This window comes from Stigmatopora argus, chromosome 9, assembly GCF_051989625.1.
Source record: "Stigmatopora argus isolate UIUO_Sarg chromosome 9, RoL_Sarg_1.0, whole genome shotgun sequence".
In the NCBI taxonomy this organism is placed as follows: Eukaryota; Metazoa; Chordata; class Actinopteri; order Syngnathiformes; family Syngnathidae; genus Stigmatopora; species Stigmatopora argus.
Genome location: NC_135395.1, coordinates 13,216,484 through 13,242,215, shown reverse-complemented (window position 1 = coordinate 13,242,215; position 25,732 = coordinate 13,216,484). Strand labels below are relative to the sequence as shown.

The following is a 25,732-nucleotide window of genomic DNA, read 5'->3' as shown; positions in this document are numbered from 1 at the left end:
ACAAATATGGTAGATGGCTTGTGCGCGCTTAGAGCCAAACGGGACGAACGTCGTTACCCGTCGGCCATCTTAAGGACCACATTTCAGCCACATACATAACACCGTTTCATCGTAATTCTAACAATTACTTAAAAATGAGGAAACATTCAATATCCAGAATAAATACCAAGTTCATGACAACTATTTGATACAACCCATAGTATTTGGGGTCAGCCAGTAATGATTTCATGATGATAAATCACTAACCTTGAAGCACGCAGTTATCTGTTCAAAGATGGCCACACATGTTGACACCGCTCCTTTAACCAGACTTCCGTATCACGTTTCATAATAGAAGTCACCGATGCCGTATGCCGGGTTGCACGTAAAAATCGCTTTACTTTGAAAGTGAGAGGATTTGAGGATTTGTAGATTTGCATTCATTTTAGAAGTCCATTCATTTAGTGCTAGCAGCGAAAATGGACCACACCCCAAAATGGTTGCGGATCATACTCCATTCACACCCAATTTCTGGACAAAAAACACAATAGCATGTCCTCTCATGCAACCCCACAATCCGTGGTCGAAGTGTTTAAGAAATGATCTTGAAATGTTTAAATTGTACATGTGGAAAAAGTAACTCAATGCTGCATTTTGAACTCCCAAAAAGCTAAATGATACTTTTGCATGGCAGAAAAAGACCCAACATTTACATTTTTTAGCACACTTTAGTAGTGACGAAAAGTCAACCTCATGCAAATCAATAGTGAAATAGACAAGCATTAGGCTTTATTTTTTTCAAAGTCTATGATAACCTTTGATGGCAAGATCAACGTGGACCTCCCCAAAATGGTGGCCACAAGAACGTGGCAGAGCTATTCTTCCATTCCACACATGAAATAAAACAATACTAATGATAAACAACTGATTTCATTCCACTGTGGATCAGAATAGACTACACCAAAACCAGATATTTTTCAATCTTTTTATTGAATATTAAGGTAAATATTTCACATTAATACAGGCTACATAAAGTAGAGCCACTATACGACATGAAATTTACTCTCATTTTAACCCTTTTTTAGTATGTAAACAATTATACATGTATTTACCACTCTAAAAGGTTCTGATTTCTCTTTAGATAATCATCATCTAGTTCTGAGCCGATTTAAATAGCTACTTCTTGTTCAGCCCCTTGTAGCCAAAGAACGGTATGCGGGTTTAAGTCAAAATTGCTAACTATGCAGAGAACAGTCCCTGTTGAACAGGTGAACGAAACTTTTGTTTGAATCATCAGGACACTCCTCAATTTATCTCCTCTCTCATTTCAAATAGGCACGTCAAGAATGGGCTTGGGAGAACTTACAATTCTTCAACCTCTGCTCTGCACTCTCACTTCTTTATCAGTGTTGCGTCGATATCATGTCGTTTTTGTTTGTTCTTTGCCTTAATCGGTTGGGATCATCCATTGATTGGTACGCCTGTTTGTGTGTTGTTTCGGTTGCGGCGAGCGCCACCTAGTTGACGTGATTCAGGTGCACGTTGCTCACGTGTGGTGCCCAGGTACCTGGCCACATCTGGGGTTGGAAGGCAAAAGCTTAGTGGGTAAAACGCATGAAAGCACTCCACACACTTGCCAAATATGAGACAGTACCTGCTGTTGTGGGTCAGTATTATCTGCATTGTTTGGGACCACTTTTATGATGGGGCTCCACGCTGGGTCACCGGTATGCAAACCATTGTACATGGGTCCGCCGGGCCCCTCTGCCATTGTTGGATGAGGGGGCAGCATAGTTCCTCCATACATTGACATGGGCATTCCCTGGATACAGATAACAAAACAAAGTACTTTAACTATAGGAAAGGACGCCGTCGGTTGTCACGTCTGCTATAACACGACCATATCCGATCACTTGTTAATATGTCTGGAAAGTTACTTGTTCAGGATTCACTGGAGTTCATGTTTGCCATTCATTGTTACAACATGACAGTTGATATTTTAGAACAAGGTTATTGCTTTGTGTCGCCTACCTTTGGGAAGTCCAAGTATGTGCTGGGCATGTGCTGAGCCTGATGGAAATTATTAGCTGGGTTAGCAATACCCGTGTCATCTTGCTCCATGGGCTGGTGCTGAGAGAAGGCCGACTGCTCCGCCTGCAGCTGAGGATGCATCATGTGGTTGCTCATCAGTGGCTGGGACCAACCAGACATCCCCTCTGTAATAGGGCACAGTTTCAGCAAAAGCAGGCAAAAAAAATCTAAACTTTTGTACGGTTGAGTAAATAAAACAGCCTTTCTAACCTGAAGCGCTGCCAACGCCAAATGACCAAATCCCACCCTGTCCAACCGAGGCAGTGTAGCTGGTGGTGAGGAGTGGGGGGTTGACCGAGCCAGTCTGTCTGATCCTCGCCAGTCTTTCCGTGCCAATGGGTGGAGGAACCTTCCGATCTTGCTGTGAGGAAGCGCCTTGCTTGGGCTGGGGCGGAGGTGCCACCGCCGAAGTGGACAGGCTGGAGGTTGACACTGTCGACGGAGGTTGAACTTGAGACTCGCCTAATGGAGAATGAGGATTTATTGACGCATTTTGAGGGGTGTGGTGTCGTTAAGCCAAGTCTATACATTTCCCTGCTACACAAAGCTATTTCGTAACTCCTACCGGATGTAGATGCACTCCACGGGTGCGGGGAAAAGTGCTGCCTGCTGAATGAGGGAGTACCTACTCCCGTATGGCCGTGCAGATATACCGGACTCCCAGACATACTGGTGGCATAGCTGGTCAATGCTGTGGGGTGAAGATGGTAAACAATCTCTTAGAATGGATGGTATCATCATAAAATGCCAATTTGTTCATACCAATGGGGCTGTTGACCATCCTTTGAGAGGCAGAGCGGTAGCCTGGAGCTTTGGAGTTGTCTGGAGGAGGTGGTGGGATCATGCTCTCCATCTGCCCCACGTTGACAAAGGCCGGTGGGCCCGAGTACGATGGCTCTGGAGGCGAACGAGCGGGAAGATGGCAAGCACCCCAGACCTGATTGTTTCCCACCTGCGACGTGAGCAATGAGTGTCAATATAGAAGCACAACACAACGCCGTGTCCATATTTCACTACGGCAATCACACTTTGGCACAATGGTAAGAGCCACAGCTTTCGTAATAGCCTGCAGGGCCGCATAGGTTTCAAAAACATTATATAACATATTTGATGTACCTGGTTATTATTATCAAAGATGCTGCTGAAATTGAAGAGGCCTGCAGGACCAAAGTTGGGTGGCATTTGCTTGCCGGCGTTAGGTGCGTGCTGAATCTGTGAACCGTTCATCATGCCAAGATTGGCGGACACCTGAAGGGAGCTTTGGGCATGGCTTTGAGCCTGCGCGGTCAAACTTGTAGGCTGGGATGTCTGATTTTGGCTCTGTTTTACACTTTCTTGTTGGGGATTGAAGGGCACGAAGACTGACTGCGATTGTTGTTGCGTCTGCATCTGCTGTTGCTCAGGAAGGGAATAGTAAGGCCCCGGTGGCTGCATACGATGGGAAACTCTGGGCGCGGGCGCTGAGAAGTGTGGCAGCGTGTTGTTAGGGTGTGTGACGTTGTGCGAGAGGGAAGAAGGAGGAATTGAGGAGAGGTGGGAGTTGTTTTGGGAGTTCAGGAGCGCCGGGGGAGTCTCATTTGAAGAAACGGAGGAGGCTGGGGTAGGCAACTGCTGCCGTGGTTCCGGTTTGGGTGCCAAAGACAGAGCAGCTGCGGCAAAGCCTGCTGAAGCCATGCCGTCGCCGATAGACCCGGGCTGATTCTCGGCGTGATGCGGTTTCTCTTTTCCGGGCGTCATAGCGGCAACGAGCTCCGCTTTCACTTGCTGCAAGGAGGCCTGGGAGATGTTTCCCACCTGCTGCTGAGAAGTATTAACTGGAGCCGTAGAGGAACAGTGGTGCGCGGGAGACCCTGTGCCTCGTACCGTGTTGCTGCTGCTAGTCGCAGCGGCAGACGCCGAAGTGGCGGCGGCAGATTTGGACTCTGGGGCGAAGAGTTGCTTCCTGACCGAGGAAGGCGTGGGGATGCTGGCCTGGGGATTATACGGCGTAGCGTTGGGCGTGTGAGGCAAGGCCGGCGCAGCCGAAGAGGTGGGAGCACTCGTCGTGGTGGTGTTGGTAGTGGTGGTGATCGCAGAGCTGGCGGTGTTGCTGTGATCACTGGGAGTCGAGTTGGATCTGGCCGGGCCGGCCACACTGCCGCCGTTATGTTTGGGGGAACTGTTGGCGCTGCCGGGACTCACGGGTCGCACGGGGAAGGGACCCCAAGTGCTGGCGGCAGGAGAGAACGTACCACCGAATTGCGCCATGGGAAGCCGAGGGTGTCTGATCTGGTGCATGGTCTGAGCGGCCAGCAGGGCCAGCTGAGGGTGAGCGTAGGCGAGGGGCAATGACACCGGGAAAGGCTGTCTGACATTTGATGACGGCCCTTTCCCCATCTTTCCTACAGCCTGAGAGGAGGAGGATGATGCGGATGAAGAGGACTGGAACGACACGCCTGACGAAGTAACCAGTGAGCTGAGGGACTTTGATCCGGAATTCGAACCGCTGCCACCCCCTGAGCTGTTTCCATAGGAAGACGAGGATCCTTTGGAGCCCGGTACTCTGATGTGATTGCGAGGAATCAGATCCTCCAGCTCTTTGGCGGGGTCTTGGATTAGCGCATTGATCAACTGGACAGCGTAACGTGTGGACTCTGTCCCCCCCCTGCAACGACAAAGCGCACCTCAATTAGGCTACAAACTAACCTAATAAAACTGCATAAATAATTATCATTTAGTTAAAAAGGGACAGACAATGCCTAGTATAAATAAACTACCTACCTTATGGTGATCATTCTTTCACCGTTCTTGTCCTTCTGTTTGTCTACATCAATGTGGGCCCCGGTCACATCTTGAATGGCCGTGATGTTGCAACCCCCGCGACCCATGATACGTGACACAACAGAAGCTGGCACAGAAAGCTTTTTAGATCTGCAAAAGAAGTTAACAAAATACAGTAAACAAAATGAAGTAGGGGTAAACGGACAGAAAAATAAAAACAAACCTTCTGACAACTTCCTTCCAACCGTCTTCCCTCTTCTGGCCCCGCTTGGGGCTTGTAAGACTCAGCTTACTGATGGGTGAGGTAACAGGGAGAGATATGGTCTTGAACGGGGAAGGCATAGAGTTTGATGTGGAGTCATTCATGTCTGGAGCTCTGTGGAGGAATAAAGAATACAATCCATGTCAATTCAGACAACAACCATAATAACAAAAACACCTGATTTCCTACAGTGTTATATAAGCCTGCCAGGGCACCAGGCAAGAAATATGGAGAGGGAAAAAGCATACATATTCAACTCTATTTTAACCATGTCTGGTGATAAGGCTGAAATTGCGCAATACCTGTCCCACCTCTTTGCCACTGCAGTAAATTTACCTAGTTTAATTCTCCCAAAACATGGTGGATAACCGGTTGGCTTTTCACGTAGTTGCGAGAAAACCTTGCAAAAACTGTTGAATGATTTTCGACGTTCCAACAGATAGATGTAAACTTCAAATCAAGGTTCCTCAGGGCTCCTGTTGACTTACCTCTGTGTTGGTTTTGAGATGGAGACTGTGACCATCTTGCTCTCTGACGGAGGCTGTGGACAGTGTCTTTTTTCGGGGCCAACCACAACAGATTGGTTTTGGGGGGGCCCTGAGGGTGGGGCCGAGGAGGATGAAGAAGAAGAGGATGAGGAGGAAGTCGATGAAGTGAGGTCGGGAAGGTAGTTAAGCTCCTGACTCTTTCCGCCACTGCTGCTGCTTTCACTAGCACAGTCGGTGCTGTCCAGAGGGTCCGAGTCGCTGTTTCCCCCCGTCACTCCACCACCTCCACCTCGGGGCTCACCGTGGATTTTGTTCTTGTCAGCCTTGTGTTGTGCTAGTGCAACCTAGTAAGTGTCAGAAGGATTTGATGTGAAATTCAGGTCTGCCAAATGCAAAAAGGACTAACGACAAAACAGTTGCACACCTGGGGATCCTGTAATATTATAGGTTCATTGGGAGACTCCTTCGTCTTGTTCTTTTTGTTCTTGCGGTTGGTACTCATGGTCGTGGTTACACTTGCTCTCTTCTTACCAAATGCTGTGGTGAAAGTGGTTGAGGTGGCAGATATCCCAATGGTGGTCGTGGTAGTTGCACTGGGAGGCTCAATTGGAACCTCTGATTCTGAAAAAGGGGAAAAGTAGCACATATTAATTCAGGACTAACTTCCCTGTTATAAATTTTGTTTAATAGGATCTTATCTACAGCGAAATTCTTATAGTGCATGAACACTTGGGAAATATGAGTCATCATACACTTGCATTTGGCACTCGCCACACAAAACGAAAGTTGAAAGTGTTACTATTTGTAACATTAGACATTAAAAATCACCTTCAGCAGAATCCTCCTTCATTTCCTGCATATCCGATGAATCCTCCTTCACTTTTTGCCCTTCCTCCTCCTCCAGCTTCCTCTTCTGTTCCTCCTTCTTCTTCTTGCGCTTCTCCTTGCGCTTTTCTCGCTTGACAGCCAGAGCCTGCTTTTTGCTCTCCTCTCGGGACTGCAAAGAAGATCCATAAAATGGTGGTTGGCTAACACGGTAAAATTGCACGAGAACTACAACTGTGTGGGGCTACATGGCTGTCATTACCTTTTCCAGATCTAGTTCCTTAAGGAGAATGCTTGCGTTTTTGTTGGCTTCGGCTGCCTGTTGGTCTTTGGCTTTGACAATAGTCTCCATGCATTGGTGGCACTTCTTCAAAAGCTCCTGCAGAGAAATAAGTCTCTTTAAACTGAACTTTTCCTGCATTTTTTTCTGGCTAAGCCAAAGTAATGCTTTGATGTATCCTGTCAATTAAAATTAAGTAAATGCCTACCTTGTCTGCAATTGTGGCTATGTATCTCATGCACTCAATATCTGATGGGAACTGGTTGACTTCCTTGACAAGGTACTGGACAACTTTAACATGACCCTATAACATGTAGGTAAATAGATAAATTTCTTCTAAAGTTCAACGTCATTTAAAAAATGAAAAATCACTAATGGTGACACCACTGCACCTTGCGATAAGCAGCCATGAGGGGGGTAATCTTGCGGTTGTCAGCTGCATCCACATCAGCGCTTGCATGCACCAATAGCTGGACCACGTCAAAATGGCCGCCATTAGCTGCCAGCCAGAGAGGTGTATTTCCTTTCTTGTTACGTACATCAATATGGGCCCCTCTATATAATTGAGATGGAATTAAGAGTCACATAGATAGTTACAATTGCAGAATTGTATTAAAAGCTAAACTGACCAACTATGAAGAGAAGAAAAAGGTAACTAAAGGCCAATTATTCCATTAAGTTGCCAGAGACGTGGTCAGACATTTTATCAATGTGTGAATTTAATTGGTGTCTCAAAATAGCTGCATTTGGAATTAGTGCCATTTTTCAACCTTTTTCCTCCAGGATCAGAGGTCTAAAAATGTGATTTACAGCCATCAAATAGAAGAATTCCTACCTATTGATAAGCAGCTCACAAAACTTGTAATGCCCTTTGTCAGCAGCGATGGTGAGAGCAGTGTCTCTTGATGAGGGAACAGGTGGAGCGTTTACATCCGCACCTTTATCCAAGAGCACACGGCCCACCTCAGCATAGCCTCCTGAGGCTGCTTCCATCAGAGGAGTAAGCCCAGTCTGCATAAAGTGAGACATATGTTAACTTAGAAAAACTGGCATAAAAATAGTTGACAGTATTATTTAACCTACAGCAGACCGACACTGAAAGAAAAAACACACAAAAATAAAAACACCTTTGCACGATGTTCAACATTGGCCTTTCGGTCAAGCAGCAGGCTTACAACCTCAGCCCGCCCCTGGAAGCAGGCTAAGGTCAGAGCTGTGTTTCTGTTGGTCTCAATTTGGGCATTGATGTCTGAGCCCATATCTAGCAACAACTTGACTGCCGGAACATGACCATTCATTGCTGCCAGCATCAGAGGAGAGATTCCAAGTTTGCTGCCAGTCCTGGTTGACAGTTGAAACAAAAAATATATTCAAAAAAAGCCATCACCAAATTATGAGGTACAATATTATATACTATCATTGAGATTTCAGACCACAAAACGCAAATGAACAAGTGGGGGGGAAAACATCTTAAAATGGTCATCATGAACTCAGTGCAAAGTTGAGCGTATAATGAAACCATTAAAAGAAGTTGGGAACTTAAGGTAGATGCCCCTCACCGGGAGTTGATTTCAGCTCCAGCATTGAGAAGTATCTTGATGATGTTGACATAACCGCCAGACGCTGCAAGGCTTAAAGGTGTGTAATCGGAAACATTGCGGTGCTCTTTATTGGCTCCTCGTAGCAGTAGCAACTCAACAACCTGATTCAAAAAAATGAGAAAGACGAATTAGTATGATGAAAAGTGAAAGTTTGTTGAAGTAATTGTACCTCCTGTCGTCCCCCCGAGCAGGCTAAGGAGAGAGGTGTGTCTTTGGTTCTCTCAGATTGTGCCTCAATGTCACCCCCTTTGTCGAGAAGCACTTCCACAACACCGACATGACCAGCGGTGGCAGCCAGGATGAGAGGGGTAAAACCTAGACGGAAATAGAGACAATATAAAAATGTAAAGAAAATTCAACATGTTGAGAACAGCCTTCAAGCACAAAGACCCTTTCTTGTCATCCTAGTTTAATGAATCTCAATGCCTTCCATCTTTTAAGTGTCATCCTAAATCCTTTATATACTGAATGTAACTTAAACATTTGTTTTGATGTAATTTGCAGGGTCCACTGTACCTTTTTTATCACGGTGCTCAATGTTAGCTCCCCGTGCAATTAGGACAGACACCAACTCCTCGTGTCCTCCAGCACAGGCCAACGTCAGCGCGGTGTCATGGTTACTCTCCGTCTGCGGAGGGAAAACAATTTTCGTCATTTTTGAGCATTTTATGTGTGCATTGATAAAAAGTGTCTTACGTGTGCATCAATATCAACAGAGGGGTAGAGGGGTAGAACAGATGGTGGTGAGGAGACGTTGCCAGATGCTTGTGGAGGTGGTTGTGACAAGGGAGTAGGTGAGGTGGTTGTGTTCAGCATGGGCACGCGGCTGCTCACAGCTGAAATGCCAATAAAGACAAAGTTAGAAGCATTGAATTATGGGTATAACAGTGTTCCTCATTTTCACAGGTCATTTTGGTCAAGTCAGGCACCGACCTGCCATGATGTCATCCAGAGTATCCGTTAGCGTCTGTGCAGGTGTAGCAACCATGAGTCCGTCTGGGGATGCCTGAGGTAGCATTCCAGGCCCTAAGCCGGCCAACTGTTGACCTTGAACCTGCTGTTGTTGACCAAGCATCTGCTGTCCAACAAGCACCCTTTGAAGGTCGGGACTATTGCTCCCTGGGTAGTCTGCGGGGTTGTAGTCAGGCAAAGGCTGGACAGGGACGAAGGCAGCCTGGAGAGGCAGAGGTGGTGGCTGGGCCTGTGGTGTTAGGGGCAGTGGCGGCTGCTGTGGCCCATCTCTGCAGAGGATTGTTCCCACTTGAGGAAGCTTGGTGTAATCGTCCTCTTCTCCATCTCCCTCATCATCTGAACCTTCCTCTTCCTCCTCCTCTTCCTCATCTTCCTCGTCGTCATCATCATCGTCGTCGTCGTCATCTTCCTCGTCCTGACATAGGTATGGCAATTTATATATGGGAGAACAGGGTTTGTTGATGCAAGCAGTAGGCAGACCAACTATGGCTAGAACAAGTTGTTGACATTCGCTTCTGGATTAGATTTAAATTAAAAATTGATTGCCTTCTTTTCTGTTGAAACCATATTGTAAACATTATCATACATAATGTCAAAAAAACATTCAGTTATCTATCGTCCATTATTGTTAATGTTCCTCCCTTATTGGGAAAATAAAGAAAAAGTCCTGAAGTATGTCAAATGCAATTAAGCTTCCCTGTAATAAATGAATAATCTATGATTAGTTAATATTCTACGATATTCATTCAAGAGGAGAAAATTGTCACAACCAACGCCACTCCCAATGGTCTATCAGTTATAATTAAATATAGTGTTGAAAAAGTTGTATGATTTTTTTTTTTTTAAATTAACCTCTTCCTCATCTTCTCCGGGCAGTTCATCTTGCTCCCCGTCTTTGTTGGCCTCTTCATCTGTGTCAGAGCTGGAGCGTACAAGGGCAGCTGGCGAGAGAGGAAGAGATCCAGGAACAGAGGAGGTACCTCCAGGCCCTGGACCCGGGCCTTGACTCTGTCCGGCCTCCTGCTCTTCTTTTAAGCCCTTTGCCTCCATGTATTCTTTGGTGAACTGTTGCTGTGTTTTTAGCTGCAACTGGCGTTCTACCTTCTGCAGCTCCTTCAAGATTTTCTTTTTCTTCTGAACCTGAGAAGACAACAAACAGGTAAACCAAACATGCCAGGGTGCTGCTTTCACACAAAATTTAGATAAGAGAAGATCTAATAATTAGGACTGAAATACAGAGGGGATTGAGTCTAGACCTTGACTGTATGCATCTGGACAAAGGCATTACCTGCTCTTCTCGACTCTTCTTCAACTCCTCAATTTTGTCTTTGGTGAGTGGCTCCCCTTGGATAAGTTCTAGCGACTGAAGCTGTGCTTTTTCAATAGCGCTGATCCGCTGGCCTAGCTCATTCAGTTTTCCCTCAGTCTCCTCCACAATGCACTCCAGCGGCTGGCAAAGATGGAAGGGCGGCAGAGGCTCTGCTTCAGTCCCCCGGCCAACTGAGCTGGGGACACCAGGCTGTAGTGCTGCCTGTCTCTGCTTGGAGGCAGCTGAATGAGAACAGTACAGAGGAAAAAGTTATTTCAATTAGCACTAAACAGAATTACTTTTAAAAGTTAGATCTTGTATAGGCACACAATACCTTTGCTTGAGACAGGTGGGGGTGTTGTGAGGTTCGATGGGGCCCGGTCAGGCTCCTGAGGGGGAACCACCATAGCAAGAGCTTGGAATGGGACACGAGGAACCTGCAAGTACAGATTATAATTTTCCAAGAGAGAATTGGAAAAATGGAGAGCTATTACTTTGAGGGCGAATTAGAGTCGCCTACTCTGTTAGGATGTCCAATTACATTTGACCTCTTGAGAAAGTGAAGATTAGCGGTAATTCACATGGTGGAACCAATTTCCAATAACGAAATCAGATGGGGGCATCACTAATACCGAGGGTTTCCCCCAGTATGTTTATCTTTTTCCAGAGAAACCCTGTGTACTGTACATGCTTAATTAATACTGTTGCTCCATTTACCTGAGACGCATCTTGAGAGGGGGGAGTGAGTTGGGAGAGATCAGGGGCCGGAGCAGAAAGAATGTTGTTGGGATAGTCCAACAGGTAGGACACGACATTCGTGTGGCCACCCTTAGCAGCTTCAATCAACATGGTCGAACCATCCTATAGAGAGAAAAAATAAATAAAGACAATTTGTATTTGACGGAATAATCGTTAATACTCTTCTTTTGATGCATGAAAACACACATTCCTATAACACATACTTTGAGTCTGTGGGTAGGGTCCGCCCCATGAGCCAGCAACAACTCCACAACAGCCAAATGCCCTCCAGCACAGGCCAGAGACACCACTGTGTGATCATTATTGGCGGTAGTTCTATTCACATTAGCACCTGTAAATGGAAAGTTAAAACGGAAAAAAAATGTCGGTTGTATATTTCCTTGGTTTCTAAAAATCTAAGTTCATTCAAACCTAGTTTTGTCAACATTAAAAAATAAAACACCTTTGCTGATAAGGAACTGTACTGTGCAGAGATGCCCCGCTCTTGCTGCTTTCATCAAGGGTGTCCGTCCACCTTCAGACTCATGTTCCTGAAACGGAAATACAACAAATTACTATTATTTTTCTTTTCAAATTACCGTTAGAAATAATAAAGTTCCAACAGTTGTAACTATAAATACATGTTTTGGGGTAGAGTTAATTGAAACAAGCAGTTGTTTCAGGAAAAATGTAGTACCAGGTTAGCTCCAGCCTGCAGGAGAACGTCCGCAACATCCGTGTGACCATTTTCACACGCGTATGTCAGTGCTGTATCACCAGTTGCTGTGGTGGCATGAACGTTTGCCCCTGAATAGACGCAAATCACACACAATTTTTACGATCACAATAACAAAATGGTTCAAAGTGCTCCGATGGTCGTCTTGCTACTTTGCACGAACCTGCTGCCAGTAGATATTTGACCAACTCCAGATGGCCTTCCTGCGCTGCTTCCATGAGGGGAGTAGAGCAGCCCAACTCAATGTCAGCCCCCGCTTTGATGAGAAAGTCAGCCACTTCCAAGAAGCCCCCGCAGCATGCTAGAGTAAGCGCTGTCTCCTGAGTCTCTTCTGTCTGGGCGTTGATGTTAGCACCTGGAAAGAAAGAAAAAACATTAGCATGTATTTGTATTGCTAGATGAGGGTCTTTACGCCAAAGAAAATATTGGTACTATGGTATAACTTATGCTGAAATAATTTAGCACCTAAGGGCAAATCCTAGTACCTTGTGCAAGTAGAAGCGCTACCATCTCTTCATGGCCTTCTCTTGCAGCTTCCATTAATGGGGTGTAGCCCTCATCATTAACCTGGACATAAACAAGCCTCATCAGACATTAAGGTCCCACAAGTACATTGTAGTTTAACCAACTTATCGACATGTACTTAAGCATTGAATTGGTGGCTTTTAGCCTAAAATGATCTAAGTGCTGATTTACATATTGAAGCATAAACAATGAGATCCTTCTGTTCTCATTCAGGACACCAAAGTGCCACCAGGTCTTATTTTCTAAGGTGTGAAGAAACGAAAAATGATACATCTACAATTTATTACAAATGGAAAGACAATTGATATATTTTACGTGGGACATATTTTCAATTTTCAGAGATGTCTTTTACGCACCTCCTCCAAATTGGCTCCCCTCTCTATGAGCAAGGCTGCCAGTTCCACGTGTCCTCCGCAAGCTGCAAGGGTAAGTGGTGACTCAAAAGAATCTGCTGGCATGTTGACCTGCGCGCCGCTGTCCAACAGCAGCCGCGCCACCTCCACATGTCCATCCTGGGACAGCGAGACACACACAAAGAATGCAGAGATAAGCATCTGAATGAATATGTAACATCTGGAAGTGTAACTACCCCTGAAAGCAGAATACTGGCAGGGCAAGATGGCTCCTTTATTTCATTCCCATGCTATTTGTACATGAGAACAGCTCGGACACTTAAACGGCCCAAAGAAAGTAAAGATTGAGGTCAGATGCTCACCATGCAGGCCTCCATCAGTGCTGTGTGCATTTCATCAGTCTTATGCTCTTGGTCTGCGCCAGCCTCCAACAGAAAGCGCACCATATCCAAGTGACCTACATGGCGTTAAAGCGCTTGGTTAAACAGGTTTGAGTAACAGTTGTTAAAAATGCTAATGTAATCGATTTGGTTCCAACCTTTGTAGCAGGCAAGCGTGAGAGCACTCTCTTTAAACTCATTCGAATGGGTGTTAATGCCAGCGCCATACTCTAGGAGTACCCGGGCCACCTCGACATGGCCTGCACTGGCTGCCTCCATTAGAGGTGTGTGCCCGTTTTCATTGTGGTCCTCGATGTTAGCACCCTCTTTGAGTAGCACCTTCACCACATCCACAAAGCCGCCAGCACATGCGTACGTCAAAGCTGTGTTGCCTACGGGTACAAAAAGCAACAAAGCAGATTAAAACCAGGTAAGAACAAAGAAATCGCAAATGGTCACAATTATAAAGGCAGGTTTCACCTGTGGAGGATTGTGCGTTTACATCTGCTCCATGTACAAGGAGCAGCTTGACAATGTCCACATAACCCCCACTAGCTGCAGCCATAAGTGGCGATATATCCCCTTTTAAGCCTCGGTCCTCCACATTGGCGTGCATGGCCAACAAGACCTATATAGGAAAATACATGCGTTCCAACTGTCAATTCGCTGCTATTGAGACAGTCAAAACAAGCAAATAATCACTTTTTTTTTTTAACTATTTGAGGGCATGTGATATTATACATTTCAGATTCGAATTGACGTACCTGTGCAAGTTCATAATAGCCAGCCGAGCAAGCTAGACATAGGAGGCTCTCCCCTTCCTCCGTGTGTTCGTTGACACTTCGCCCCTCATCCAGCAGTTTGCGCACAGCGTTGACATCACCATCCGAGCACGCCTCCGCTAAACTACGGCTGAAAACAACCAGACTGCTGCAATTACCACAATGACAGGTGAACACACAATTACCTTAATTGTTATACAAGCCTAATTGAAATTGAATCAAAATGTCCTAACGCATAGGACGTTGATGACGAGACAATGCTGAGAAATGAGCTTGGATCAGGTTTCCACATACTTTCCATGACAATGACATTCGTAAACATGGGCGGTAATTTAAAAATACTTTAGTGTGTGGCGAAAGAACAAGTAAACAAGGATACGTGAGAAGCTAAAACTTTTATGGATCTGTCATCTGAGATGTTGAAAACAAAAAAAAATAATACTGATACATACTTGTCGGCTTGGCCAGCGTTAAGTGTGTTTTCGGCCCTCATACGCGTCAACGCAGCTGCAGCCTCATCCAGGGCACAACTCACAGATGACGTCAGTCGTCGCAGCACTTCGGGATCTGCAAAAGCTTTACCATCGGCAGTGGAAAGTTTACCGATACCTGGCAAAACACCATATGGCAGAGGGCAAGGCAAACCATAGGGGAGCACAACCAAACCAGATCCGATGAGGGTGCAAGTCCAGTCCAGCCAAACCAATCCAAGGTTAGTAGCAGCATACAGAAAGAGGGGGTGGGGGGGCACACAGAAACACACACAAGCATTTGTTAATTTGGCTCAACTTTTTTTTACTCCATTAATTTCAATAAACAGGGCTCTATATTCCCCTCAAATTTGGCACAGTTCAAGTATTTTTTCCAGCCAACTACAGCTGTGAGACTAGTAAATGTATACATATTTTTGCTATATTTGTTCAATCACAGACACCTTCACAGGACGACCTCTTCAGTCCCAGCCATTTTAATGGGTTTGGCTGACCTTTAAAAGCACACACAATCTTGTCTAATTATATCAACACATAATTAGCATTATAGACGACTCAGTCACGGGGCTCGTAAAATTAATTTCCCGCCTCAATGTTTATAGTTAAGGAGTGATTGTCATTTTTATTTGTCACGACACATACATTGCTACTGACGATAGAAAATACACTGCCATAACTAGAACTTTGTGTAAACTGCTTCAATACTATCTAAATTATTACATGGTGGGGCTGTCATTGGGTTCTTCTCACTTAAGTGAAAAATAGGAAGGATGGTGAGAAAACTAGAAACACACTAAAATAAATATTAATGCTTTCCTCCCATGCATTGGCAAATTCCGCTTGTTAACTTTGTATAAAATATATACTTATTTATTCACTCAAAAGGAGCAATTTTTATTTTAGAAAAAGTTCCACAATAAAACATTGAGGAAAAATAACGTTTCCGGGAGTAAATTGTTGGATTCTAAAAGAAAGTCATTTTGTGCAAATAAATGACTTCAGTGTTATTTTAATGTTGACTTAATATTTTACTTAGGAAAATAAAACCAGCATTTACTTTCATCAACGTCAATCAACAATTTGTAAATAGCTAACTAACAATAGATTTCAACACCAAAAGTCCATTCATTGGAAGTGTATTTGGGCTTGGCGTCTTTTTTAAATGTGCCGTTCATTTAGCCACAGCAACAATGACTGTTGCATTGCCAGGGCACTTCAAGCCAAGTTCTTGGCGTTAACGTAGATTTCAGTTCTCAAATGGTGATCAGTAATGTGGACTTGCATAATCCCCCGTGAAATATATGGGCACTATGGCAGCAGGTAGCGAAAATTTGAGAAAAACAAAACTGGATACAGTGGTCAGCATGAGGAAAAGAAAGCGCACAGCTTGAAGAAAAGTGAGTCATGTGCGCTGCATCTGTGAATTTGTCATGTCAAGAGAGCCAAAGAAGCGTGAATGGGGAAAGAGAAAGCATTTGGGAAAAGCCACTGTTGCTGATGACCTACATTTAGTCTGATAAAGGTTTGCAGACTTTTACACCTAGCAAAACCGGTTTTGTATCAAATTTACAGAAAATGTTGTAGTGCTCTCCATTCTGCAACTTGCCTAAACAGAAATGCCATTTCTGTTTTTTAGCTTGGTTTCCTCTTTCAGTTTCAGACAAAACATCAGTTGAAGAGTATTTTAGAATATCTACCACTATATTTATTTAAAAAAAATTCATTGATGTATACTGTACACCCCCCAAATAATCATCCTTCAATTTGAGTTATTGTTCTGTACCCATGGATTTAAAATCCCAGAAATTAAGTTCTATCCATGCTCAAAAAATACATCTGAACATCATGATTGGTAAAGATCTATATATTTTTGTATAATTTAATTAGATATTTCGCATTTCAGACTAAGTGTTGAAAAATATTTGAGAAGATGAACCCAAAACTAATGTTCATGCAAGCATACTACATGGTGCTGCAATAAAGAAAACATCTCGATCTTGCTCAATCAGTGTCGCCCCATATTCTCTTTCTTGCGACGTCAGTGTCGCATGATTCGCAACTCCTTGACCACCTGTAGTGATAACGATGCTTGTCAAAAATATAGGCGAGGCTTAGTTATTTGGAGAAAAAAGCTTGCATTAGAGTTGGAGCATTCACTGGAAATTCTATAGAAGCAGGCATCTATCAATGAGGCTATTTCTTCTTCCTAAACCAAATCTGGGCTGATTAGTGCGTGTGCCTTGCCAAAGTCATGCAGTAACATGCATCTGATTGTTGAGCATGGTAAAATAGTAGTGGAGGACATACAAGTGTTAAAAATGAGGAAATAGATTCAGAACTAGTTGGGAGTCAACCTTTAGTCATCGCAGGATTGATTGTATTGTCTGCAATTAAGATTTCGATCCAAAAACAACAAATCATCTCGCCCTAACACTGTCAATACTGATACATTCTCATATCTGTTCGGCAGGTTTCGCAATGAAGCGGTTTAACCGAAGGGCGCAGCAGAAAAGACCACTGAGTAAAACTGTCCTCAACAAATCCAACTGTAAGCACAAGTCCGAATACTTCCACAGAGATAGAGCAACGACATAATTGGAACAAGGAAGAAGCCATGTCCTAGCCAGTGAGAATTATCCAAACTGAGTGTGCTGAAAAACTGCCTGGGTTCCACATTCGGCCATGGTTAAAGAGTTTGCTGGTAAATATTTCACTGAGGGATTGTGGTGCAATGTTACCTGTAGATCCTCTTTACTTTCTTGCATTTTGGCATTTTGATTTTTTCACCATGCACCACAGGTCATGTTTGCATTCACCATGGATACCATTACCTCAAAATGGGGACAATATCCCACAATGCAACTCATTTTTAAACCATGTAATACAAAAAAACTGATGAGCAAACTCACTTTTTTTCTTTTCGTGTTTTCACTTATTTTTACTTTGTACAGAATTTAGTTTAAAATACAATGGCATAATACATTGGTACCACTAGTTATGAAATGATTCGGTAGTTTTGTAACTTAAATTTTTCATGAGCAGAGACGCATTTTACATATAGGCCAGTTTCCGCTCCAAGGCCCCCAATACTACCAACTAAGCCCCTCAAAAATTATCAGGGTATATCAATTCTATGTAAAATATGTTTTAGATTGTGCGTTTCATAGCTTGAATTTCATTCTTATCCAGAGACCAAATTTTGCCATTGAGGCGTTTCGTAACCTGGATATTTCATATGTAGAGAACTTTGTAAGTAGAGGTCGCACTGTGGTTTGGGATTTTGTACATTGACTAGTCTTCGGGTTGCAATATTTGGCACGAGCCCAATTCGATACACACTAGATCAGGGGTGGCCAAGTCCGGTCCTCGAGAGCCGTTATCCGCTCTGTTTTCCATATCTCCCTCCACCAACACACCTGAATCAAATCATCGGGATTGGTATTAAGCTTCTGGACAGCTTGCTGATGAGTTGATTATTTGATTCAGGTGTGTTGGTGGAGGGAGATATGGAAAACAGACCGGATTGTGGCTCTCGAGGACTGGAGTTGGCCACCCCTGCACTAGATCCAAGTGGGTATAACTCCTAATTACTTCACCATTCAATTACAATTTGATTCAGTTTGGAAGTTAAAAAATATATATATATGGTTCACTTTTGGCCTACTGCTTTCAACAGCACAAGTAGGCTTAAAAAGATAGTGTAACATATTTGCCATGGTATAAAACACTTATATATAACTACAATTATTTTAATTCTACTATAGGGGAAAATATTTTGCCCCGACTTGCACTGCACAAGGGGATCAGCTTAGCTACCAGGGCAGTTCCTATTATTTGAACCTGCATTGCATTTTTTTTTATTACGCTTAAGGTCAATAATAGCATGTGGTCTGTAACAATAGCAAACATTAAAAAGGATTTTAACACGCATTCAAAGTCCAGAAAGCCACAAATTTGACTTAACAGGAAAACACATTGAATAACAAAATTAAATTTGAAATTAAAAAAGGGGGAATTTCAAACTGTAGCTAATGGCTGTTAGAGTGTGAAAAACAACTTTGCCTCCAGTTCATTTCATGGTCAAGGATCAAATTAAAAACAGCTCTTTGTTTATCAAAATCAAATTAAAAACAGCTCTTTGTTTATCTAAATACCAGCTGTTATAATGTCACTAAGAATTTGCTCTCTTATGTTCTCAGTAAGATGCAAGTCTTATGTTAACCACTGCTTCTAAATTATATATAAAAGTAGGATACCATTACTACTTGAATAAAGTCCAAATATTTTAACAAACTCCTTATCCTCAACAAATTTAGATAAACTTTTTTTGTAACGAAGATTGACCTGTGTATAAAATCAAGAGTAACAATACAAATAAAATACCTTTGTAAGCCTTCCTTCCACTCATACTCTTTAAGACCCTTTTTTTAAAGTAACCTTTTTTTTTACTATTCGCACTCGGGCGCCATCAATAAAATAAATTTAAAAACCTCACAGTATGCAACCCACCATGTGCCGATGCCATTAACTTACAACAAATGCGTTGAAATTTATGCAGATGAAAGGACAACTTCATCGCTCTCCAATAATGGCTAATAAACCAAGAATAATCATTTTTTTCATTAAGTTCCAACAGATTAATCATGAGTGAAGTTCGGAAGCGCTAATCCAACACCAAGCACCACATTCAGTGATCAAACAATCATTGAAGGAAAAGCTGAGGAAGAACTGGACATAGCCCCGATGACGTCACCCATGACAGCTGCTGTTTTCCTTTTGTGAAGCCCATGTTTTGGATATTTGGGCGGTACGCATTTTCCAAGTCAGTCTATGGGCAGAAGCCCAAACTCACGGACTATAAACAAATTCCAGCAATTGCCAGAACACAGAATTTCAAATAGACTGCACCTTTTTAAAACAAACAGACCTACCGACTACTTTTGGACAAGCTGGACGTAACAATGTATAGGTAACAAACACGTGGCCTTTTGGAGCAAAATGTGACCTGTTGTGGACAGCCCCTTTCATGTAGCTACTACTCCAGCAATCAGAAACTCAAGAAAATCTAGTTTCCAAAGAAATACCCATTCTAAATATCAGGCCAATATCACAATCAAGTCTACTTCATTTACCTCAGGTATTGTTTCCGTGTCTGTTTAACCCTTAAAAGTCTGGACCTATTTTGTCAGATTGTACATGTGTTTGATGTTTCCTTTATCTTTCATAGAAGGACTCGTGTACAAAGGCCTAGTCTGGTCCCCCTTTTAAGGACAACCCACAAGACCAAACTACTACAACTTTATTCTGTTCTTGCGATACTTCCTTTTGAAAGCCAAACTACTACAACTTTATTCTGTTCTTGCTGTACTTCCTTTTGAAAGATGGGAGTTTGGACCTTGCCTACAATGTAGAAAACATTCATAACATAAAAAAACAGTTATATTTAAAAGAACTTAAGTTACAACATTCTCTGTAGTAATCAGTCTATGACAAATAGGCCTGAGAAAAGATTACCCAGTATTTGTTGCCACGGGTCCTCTGCATACGTTGTAGGCTCAAGTTCGTCGCGGGGTTAATCTGCCTCATAATGTTCATAGCCTAAATGAGGCCAGGGCACCCTGGTCCAATGGCTTACTCTATATACTACTGAACACCTCCAAATCACACTGAAATTTTGCCTTGAAATGACACTTGCAGAACCGGAAGAGGCTCTTTTTTTGCAGTTTTGCCCTGAGGTATTCTACAAACAAAGCCTGCTTGTTTAGATTCAAAATTAGATAGGAGGAAAAAAGGAAATCGTCCTTAAAATTAAGGGCAAAAGAGTTCGCTGTAGTACATTGGCAATCGGCCACTGGTGTTGCAGTTAATTTTCAAATGAACAAATATAAATGTAAGAATATAAGGTAAATATTATTATCGTACCTGCAGCTTCTAATAGTGCTTCAAGTCGGGCCTGTGTTTCTGGATCGACAGTCCTCAAATCGACTCCGTCTGTTGCACTAGACAAAAGTAACTCTGATGCTGTCTTCATAATGGGGTTATCCAGATCTTCCTGATCCAAAATGAATGACTCCACCTGAAAACCACAGAGAATAGGACAAAGGTCAATTATTGTCATACCGCAGAAAACCTTTGTAATAAAAATTACAGTGATGAGTGCGCATGAGGAAAACTATATGGTTACGTCACATTACATAACTTGACTATACAAAAATAAAGAGTGGGGTTGCTGCCCTTGTTTGTTTACAGCAATGGGAGGAAGGCGGGCACAAGGTTAGGAGAGTGGCAGCAGCAATGCACCCGAGAAATACAACACTTGGACACGTGGAGACTCATCTGAGAAGACTATTGCAGCTAACCATTAATACCACAGCTGTGTAGGCTTACGTGGTTTCTTTTTATTCAAACAATTAGTATTTGAACCTGAGAACATATCTAACAGAGGTCAGGTATCAAATTTCATTAGGTACAGAACAAAATACTTGTAATATCTGTTATATTATATTTATTAGACTTAACTATGCTGTATTTTGTGTTAACAAAATGGTGCAATCATTATTGCAATAAGCCCGTTGGATACCATTGCTGTCAATGACAGCCAATGAGCGAGGCTGCATTTACAACAATTCACCCTGCTGAATATAACAATAGGGGACAGTGTTTTTGGTTTCTTTCATAGGGGCATCCTATTGGCCTCGCAGCTTAGTGATTGATGTGAATCTATGAAAAATAGTTCCTTTTAGTTAGACTAAGCAACAATTAAAACTTTTTTTCCCATCAAATGGTCACATTCAACCCGTGCATGAGAAAAAGGTGGCATTACATTAAATGAATGCAAACGTAGCATTCGGCAACATGAAGGAAATCCACCACAGCCCAAAGAGCGCTACGCCTAGCAGGGGTTGTTGTTCTATGAGAGCTTTTATAACCAACAATGGACATCACTATTCATCACTATTGAACTACACTACCCAGAGTGTTGGTATCCAGAGAGCTGGAAAGGCCTGGAATGGCATCTGTTTAATCCCGGGGCTCAAATTTTAGCTACTGCCCACAGCAGTGAAGTCTCGACTGCTGTAAAACAACAAATTCTCCTCTTCAGGCTTACACACTAGTCTGGCTAACTGAAGGGACATCATTACCATCTATTCTTTTCTACACATTAAGTTTATTCTGCAATCTCTTTACCTATCAATATGGGACTCCATTTTTTTTTCATATTGGAATTTTAAGAGAAAATATGATGCCAGAAATTACTAATATTGAAATCAGATGACAAGTAGATGATAATAGTCCCCTGTGCACAATGTACTCACAACTTTGCGCAAATAAAGACCACTGAAGAGAACAGTGATTAAAAACTGCGAGTAGTCATTACAGACCTCCTGCTGACAGTATTTCGGAGGTAATAAAAAGGGATATTATATTAATGAATTGAATTCTAGTCATTGAAGATATCAGTCTTCACCAAGAAAATTTAGTGCGAAGGAAACCGATAGGCTTCAAATCAAATACTTACCACCTATCTTCTGACATATCAAATGACAATCTGAATAAGTATCAAACATAACCCACATAATACCTGGAATCATTTGGATAAAAGTCAAAGCCAAATTTCGACATTAGATGTTAAGACTTTGTGGTCCTGATTCAATGTAAGGTAAAATTGATAAGCCAGTGGGTTATTGGCAGGCGCTGAGAAAATGCAATCACACCTGTACTGCTGTGACTGCCAGCACATGGGAAGTTAGGTCGACTCTCTTACACATCAAGATTACGCTAGAGAAAACTTAGTTGACAAAATATTGACAACAATGTTACAACGGCGAGGGCGAAATATGGCATATGATGACATCAACAAGCGAAACCCGTTTCGCAGTTAAATCATTAAACGAATAATATAGTCCCTCGCAAAGTTAAACGCGGGACGAGCGGGCTTCTATTTAACAGAAATCCATGCTCATTCTAAAATACGTACTAATCAAATGACATTTTTTACAGACCTCGTGCATTTGTTGTAGTTGGAAAGCTATACGAGGAACTAATTTGTAAAGGGTATGTAGACGACAGCATCAAACGAGGCCGTCGTTGCGTCCACCCTGACTAGGCCGCAGTTAAAGCCTGCACCGTATAAATAAAACATTTGAGGCAACGAACACGACTAAATGTCAGCACATTGTCGAAGTTAACGGAATAAAACACTCACTTGGCACGTCAAGTGAAAAGACACGCGGTTTGGAAAAAGATCGGGTTTATTTTACGTCATTCTAGCGGCCTGCGACGATGTGGCTAGCAAGTGCAAGCTAACGTTAGCTCGCTAGTTCGCGCAGGAGGAATGTAGCCTTGCGTTCTGGCAAGGCTTAGCTAACTAGCTTAGCTCAGCTCAGCTACCTCGGAAACCTCGTCCTCGTCGCTGCCGGATCCCGGACCCGAAGAGATGACGGCCGCAGCCGCTAGTTTGAAATCCAGTCTTTCCGCGGAAGGCCCACCAGGCTCCCCGTATAAGCGTACTTTCTTTCCACCCACACCGATACCAATGCCCCCTAGCCCGACTCCTCCTGGTGTCGCTCCTACCCCCATCCCTGCCACTGGGGAGCGAGGAGTCACCGAGTCAATCTCGTCCTCGAAGCCGTCCGTCAGCATTGCCGTCCCGGCTACTGCATCCTGCATACTTATTTTCACGATACTTGGGTTAACGAGCTAGTTGTTGATTTAAGCGTCCGTCCAGGCTCTTCCTTTTAGGCTATTTGCGTTGTTTTACTACAGGGAATCCAGAAACTCTCCCGAAGCTATGGTTGAGGAGGTTCTCTTTCCCCCAGCCATTAACTTTCTAACAACCTAACACGATACGCACTGTTTCTGAGAAAGTCCGCCCATGGTCAGAATACTCGCAATTCCATTGGCTCGTTCTGAAAATTGGCGGCTTTTTATTCGCTCTGGCACACGCTTGTCAAACCAGCGACCCGAACGTCATGTTAGGTTTACCAATATCACGAGGCTGAATAACGAACGTCAAGAAATGACATGGAAGGCCAACTTAACTGGTAGCTAGCTGTACTAGTTCATATAAACTCTCAACGAGACGTTACATACATGTTAAAAACACTTGTGGGGCCACACTTATTACTCTCCTCATCAAGTTTATTCAGCTCGACGGAATGTCTAAATAAGCACACTGCAGAAATGGCTATACGTACAACTTCCATGTAAAATCGAAATTTACATTACTTAAGTAGTGACTCCCACTTAAAGAAACGGTACGATCACAATTCTATGTACAATCAACTTTTTAGCTATACAATACACACTAGGCCAGTTTCATATGTGCATTTGTCACAGAACAAATTCTTAAAAGTTGAAATATACATTTTAGTGTTGACTTATACCAAGCAAATTTCAATAGGAATTGTGCATTGTTTAGTAGGCAATAAAATCGCCTTTATTACCATAATCTAATATGTCATGTAAAAATAATAAGGAAAGATTTATCCACAAAATCTAAATCCTAATATGTATTTGAATGATCTTCTATCTCCTGGAATTGTTGTCCTCTCTCTCGTTGTGGGTGTGCCAGGACTTTGCCTAACTAACTTTTGCAAAGCGGCAAATTACACTAGTTTGGAACTTGTAGAATTTTAAAAAAATATATGACAATCACCTTGACACTTAAGTATAATTTAGATCTTCAACCACTCTACATGTAGAACATGCAAACTTTACATAGGAAATAGAGGTCTGGATTCAAAAGTCAAAGCCCAGAAATGTGAGGCAGAAGAACTATTTTTCACAATGTAGGAACTGGCTATTCAGGAAGAAAATCGACTTGCTGCAGATAATATTGCTTTTTTTTCCTTGCTCATTTAATGCATTTTTCTCTCCCAATAGTGGTTCCTTTTTCCTTTGATTATGGGTTTCCTAACTCCCCAAAAACTTTTTTTCAGTTTATTATCATCCAAGCCCCTTTTCATAGTCAGGACAAGGAGCAGTTTAATTATGACAAATTAACTTTTACATTGCATTTATATACAGTTGAGTCTCTGTAGTACCTGTCCACTCATCAAGTGTCAAATTAAGCAACCAAGTGCAACTTTTCTGACGATATTCTAACACGTGCCTGTGAATGTGCCTTTTTAAATTTCCAGCCTAGACTCAGCCTATTTCCCCCCAAACAAAGAAAAATGTGGGTGTGCAAGGTATTCAGTAATTATTTATCCTACTAAACTTTAATATCTACTCCAACTGGTAAATTATCAGCTATAATATTTTTTTCAAGTGAATGTAAGCTATATTCATTTTTCCAATTTCCTTAGATCTTCTAAAACAAGGAGTTAAAAAGTTAACAAATCAAAGAGAAACTTTGGATACAGTGACCAAAACACACCATTATGACAATGAAAACATAACATCTATTGTCATTGCAATTATCAAATAATCCTTCTTTTTGGTACATTTTGTAATTCTGCGATGTAATTGTGGTGATATGAAATGTAAACACTGGAATAAAAATGCAGCAATGGTCGGTAAAAGGTGTAATGTTTTACAAATGTCATTAATGTTCAAGTTTACCTTCAACATTTGTTCAGAAAACACACAAATGTATGGAACGTGCATCTAAGTAATGTGACATTGACTTTAATTACTTAAAGGTGTAATCTCCGTTGAAGAACGAGTAACTATCACACATCCTTCTCAGCTGAATAAAAATATTACTATTAAACTTAATGTAACTGCATTCAATTTATGTAGAAGCCATGAAAAACTAAATAATAAGAATGGCTGCGCATCATGACCCCATATACTGGTAAAAAGGACATCAGGAATAAATTATTCATTATATTTTAGGATAATTTTCGATTCAAAAAGTATTCTGATGAAAATTGATAGAGAAATGGGCAATTCATGATTTCTTTTAAGAGTGCTCGCATTGACTTCCATTGGAACATTGCCCCCACCAAGATGGCCGCTAATTTACGCACATTGCCCGTAGACGAACAGGCTGTAGGCCTACTCTTCAAAGAAGGCCTTCAGTCCGCCATTTTTAACTCGGGGAATTGCGTCATTTCTTTTGGGCGTGGACGCAGATTCAGGCGCCATGCAAGGTTGCCAGATTGCCTTTAAAGGCACTTTTAAGATTAAAAAAAATGTTTGAATTCTATTTGA

At 42.5% G+C, this 25,732-nt stretch overlaps 1 protein-coding gene across 3 annotated transcripts; it reads right to left on the bottom strand.

Annotated features, from left to right (window-relative positions):
* Nucleotides 1-950: 950 nt before the first annotated feature.
* ankhd1 (ankyrin repeat and KH domain containing 1) lies at nt 951-23,436 on the bottom strand. Of its 3 annotated transcripts, none has more exons than XM_077609408.1 (39): nt 22,964-23,436; nt 20,495-20,648; nt 14,534-14,690; nt 14,064-14,211; nt 13,780-13,927; nt 13,458-13,691; nt 13,282-13,376; nt 12,923-13,078; nt 12,527-12,608; nt 12,205-12,396; nt 12,003-12,112; nt 11,769-11,856; nt 11,530-11,657; nt 11,285-11,428; nt 10,902-11,004; nt 10,547-10,809; nt 10,111-10,398; nt 9,220-9,673; nt 8,983-9,122; nt 8,803-8,914; nt 8,456-8,601; nt 8,245-8,387; nt 7,813-8,026; nt 7,521-7,696; nt 7,078-7,240; nt 6,894-6,989; nt 6,668-6,784; nt 6,409-6,577; nt 6,005-6,201; nt 5,581-5,924; nt 5,054-5,206; nt 4,831-4,980; nt 3,187-4,714; nt 2,833-3,022; nt 2,636-2,761; nt 2,281-2,532; nt 2,011-2,195; nt 1,634-1,801; nt 951-1,556 (listed from the first exon to the last, which is right to left on the bottom strand). In XM_077609408.1, exons 1-39 carry the CDS (start codon nt 23,240-23,242, stop codon nt 1,497-1,499), a joined length of 8,052 nt encoding a protein of 2,683 aa, XP_077465534.1. In that variant the 5' UTR covers nt 23,243-23,436; the 3' UTR covers nt 951-1,496. The 3 variants fall into 3 exon arrangements, with proteins under 3 accessions (XP_077465534.1, XP_077465535.1, XP_077465536.1); XM_077609409.1 differs by having other exon boundaries at nt 2,281-2,502; XM_077609410.1 differs by having other exon boundaries at nt 23,147-23,435.
* Nucleotides 23,437-25,732: the final 2,296 nt, after the last annotated feature.

What these genes read in the sequence shown, in the direction of transcription:
- ankhd1 (XM_077609408.1), bottom strand. Translation starts at nt 23,242, where the DNA reads ATGCAGGATGCAGTAGCCGGGACGGCAATGCTGACGGACGGCTTCGAG. An exon ending in TGCAGGCTGGAGCTAACCTG is followed by an intron (nt 11,857 to 12,002) that starts GTACTACATTTT and finishes TTTCCGTTTCAG; the next exon opens with GAACATGAGTCTGAAGGTGG. An exon ending in AGGAACTAGATCTGGAAAAG is followed by an intron (nt 6,578 to 6,667) that starts GTAATGACAGCC and finishes TCTTCTTTGCAG; the next exon opens with TCCCGAGAGGAGAGCAAAAA.